Raw genomic sequence first — 1,715 nt, 5'->3', positions numbered from 1 at the left:
TAGCGGGGCCGCCGTCGGACAATTGCCTGCAATGGCCGCCTCTTCTCACTGGAGCAGTGCCTTCGCCGTCGACCGCCCTTGTTTTGCCAGAGAGGGGTGGGGAGGAGGAAAGGACCGCCATTGGGAAGGAATTAGGGTTCGAGGGTTCTTTTGCAGATATGTATGACAAGTCGTTATCCAGCCTGGGCCTCCAGTCCACGTGACGGCGGTCAAAGCGCCACGCAAGCTGGTCAGCGGCGGTTGGATGGAATTAGGACCTCGGACGAACAATTTAAAAAGATTTAGGACCCAGGCATGCATTTTGAAAAAATTAGGACCGCATCGACACTATAATACCCACATGCATTTTACTCATCTTTTGTGTGTAGAATCTATAGTCGGATCATTTACATCCCACACGCAAATAAGCAAGAAATCGAAATGATAGAATGATACAATGCTCTTAAGTTAGGAGGAGTACTACTGTAACCAGAGTAATTCTTGAACTTTGCAATAGGCGGGTAAGTTTAATTTATTCAAGTGCTGCTGCCAGCGGCGCCGTTGGTGACAGGGTAGCCGATGCCGTGCCGCCTTGTGGGGAACGCGACGAAGAGCAAGCTGCAGAGCACGCCGACGCCGAGCGGCACGATGTCCAGCACCTGCTCCGTCTCTCTCGCCGGCGACGGGCCGTAGAAGCACCGCACAACGTTCTTGTCTCTGGCCGCTACCACCCCGAATACGGCCACCGACAGCGCCGCGTGCACGGCGTCGATTGGTGCCAGCCTGTACCTGGACGTGTCCGGCGGCGTGGGCGCGCCGGGCGGGTAGTCGAGCAGCCAGAGGCCCCTGAGGGTGGCGACGCCGTAGTAGACGCGGCCGTCGGGGCCATTGAGGGAGTCGGTGAAGGAGGCGAGGAGGCAGGAGAGCGCGAGGACGGCGAGGAGGATCCGCGTGAGCAGCGCCGTGGTGGCGTCGCAGGCGCCGTGGTTGGTGAAGGTCGGCGCGAGCAGCTGGAAAGCCAGCACCGTACCTGTGGGGAGCAGGTTGGCCAGGCTCGCCGTCGACGTCAGCGCCTGGTACAGCGTCGATCGCGGCGGCGGCGGCGGCACCGGATCAGCAGCTTCATGCTTTTCTTGCTGCTGATCCTGGAGCAGTGGCGATGCTGCCGCGGCAGTCCTCTGCCTGACGGAAACGGCAGAGGCAGAAGGAGCAGCTGCCATGATCGATTGTTGTGCGTGATTGGACTGGGTCTGGATGGATATTTGTAATCAAATAAACTAGCTAGACAGCTAGAGATGCATGTGCGAGACGAAGGAACGTGCGTAGAAGATTCTTGACGGAGGGAGGACTAGGCGTTTTGTGCGTGCTTGCGGGGTCGTGGTTTTCTATTGCTGGATGGCTGGTTCTTGCGTGTCTTCGAGTTTGCTTAGGCTGGCAGTGTCAACTAGGGAGGGTTGGGTACCTCGGTTTGTGGAAGGCGTCAAGGAATAGGCAACATGTCAACATGGATGGCGTCGCATTGCAAACGTAACGTAACTGCTTCATCCATCGAGGGAAGAAGGGAGGGGAGAGACCTCGTTGTGTTGACACGGAACTGCCTGAATTTGCATGCTAGGAGTACTTAGTTTCTCCACGGTGGAGCAAACTAAGCGCACCACGCGAAATGATCAATCACTGGATCAGTTTGGGAGGTTCCACCTTAGGGACACTTTTGTCAAACGACTCGACGTGGAGCA

The 1,715-nt window shown here is 56.9% G+C and overlaps 1 protein-coding gene across 1 annotated transcript; it reads right to left on the bottom strand.

The window, feature by feature from the left end:
* Positions 1-323: 323 nt before the first annotated feature.
* Positions 324-1,428, bottom strand: LOC123159290 (protein DMP3-like). Its single transcript, XM_044577120.1, has one exon. It carries the CDS (start codon positions 1,197-1,199, stop codon positions 516-518), a length of 684 nt encoding a protein of 227 aa, XP_044433055.1. The 5' UTR covers positions 1,200-1,428; the 3' UTR covers positions 324-515.
* Positions 1,429-1,715: the final 287 nt, after the last annotated feature.

The sequence above is a fragment of the Triticum aestivum genome, chromosome 7B, assembly GCF_018294505.1.
Source record: "Triticum aestivum cultivar Chinese Spring chromosome 7B, IWGSC CS RefSeq v2.1, whole genome shotgun sequence".
NCBI lineage: Eukaryota > Viridiplantae > Streptophyta > Magnoliopsida > Poales > Poaceae > Triticum > Triticum aestivum.
The sequence above is the reverse complement of the archived record's forward strand: the minus strand, read 5'-3'. Positions and strand labels throughout refer to the sequence as shown.

What these genes read in the sequence shown, in the direction of transcription:
- LOC123159290 (XM_044577120.1), bottom strand. Translation starts at nt 1,199, where the DNA reads ATGGCAGCTGCTCCTTCTGCCTCTGCCGTTTCCGTCAGGCAGAGGACT.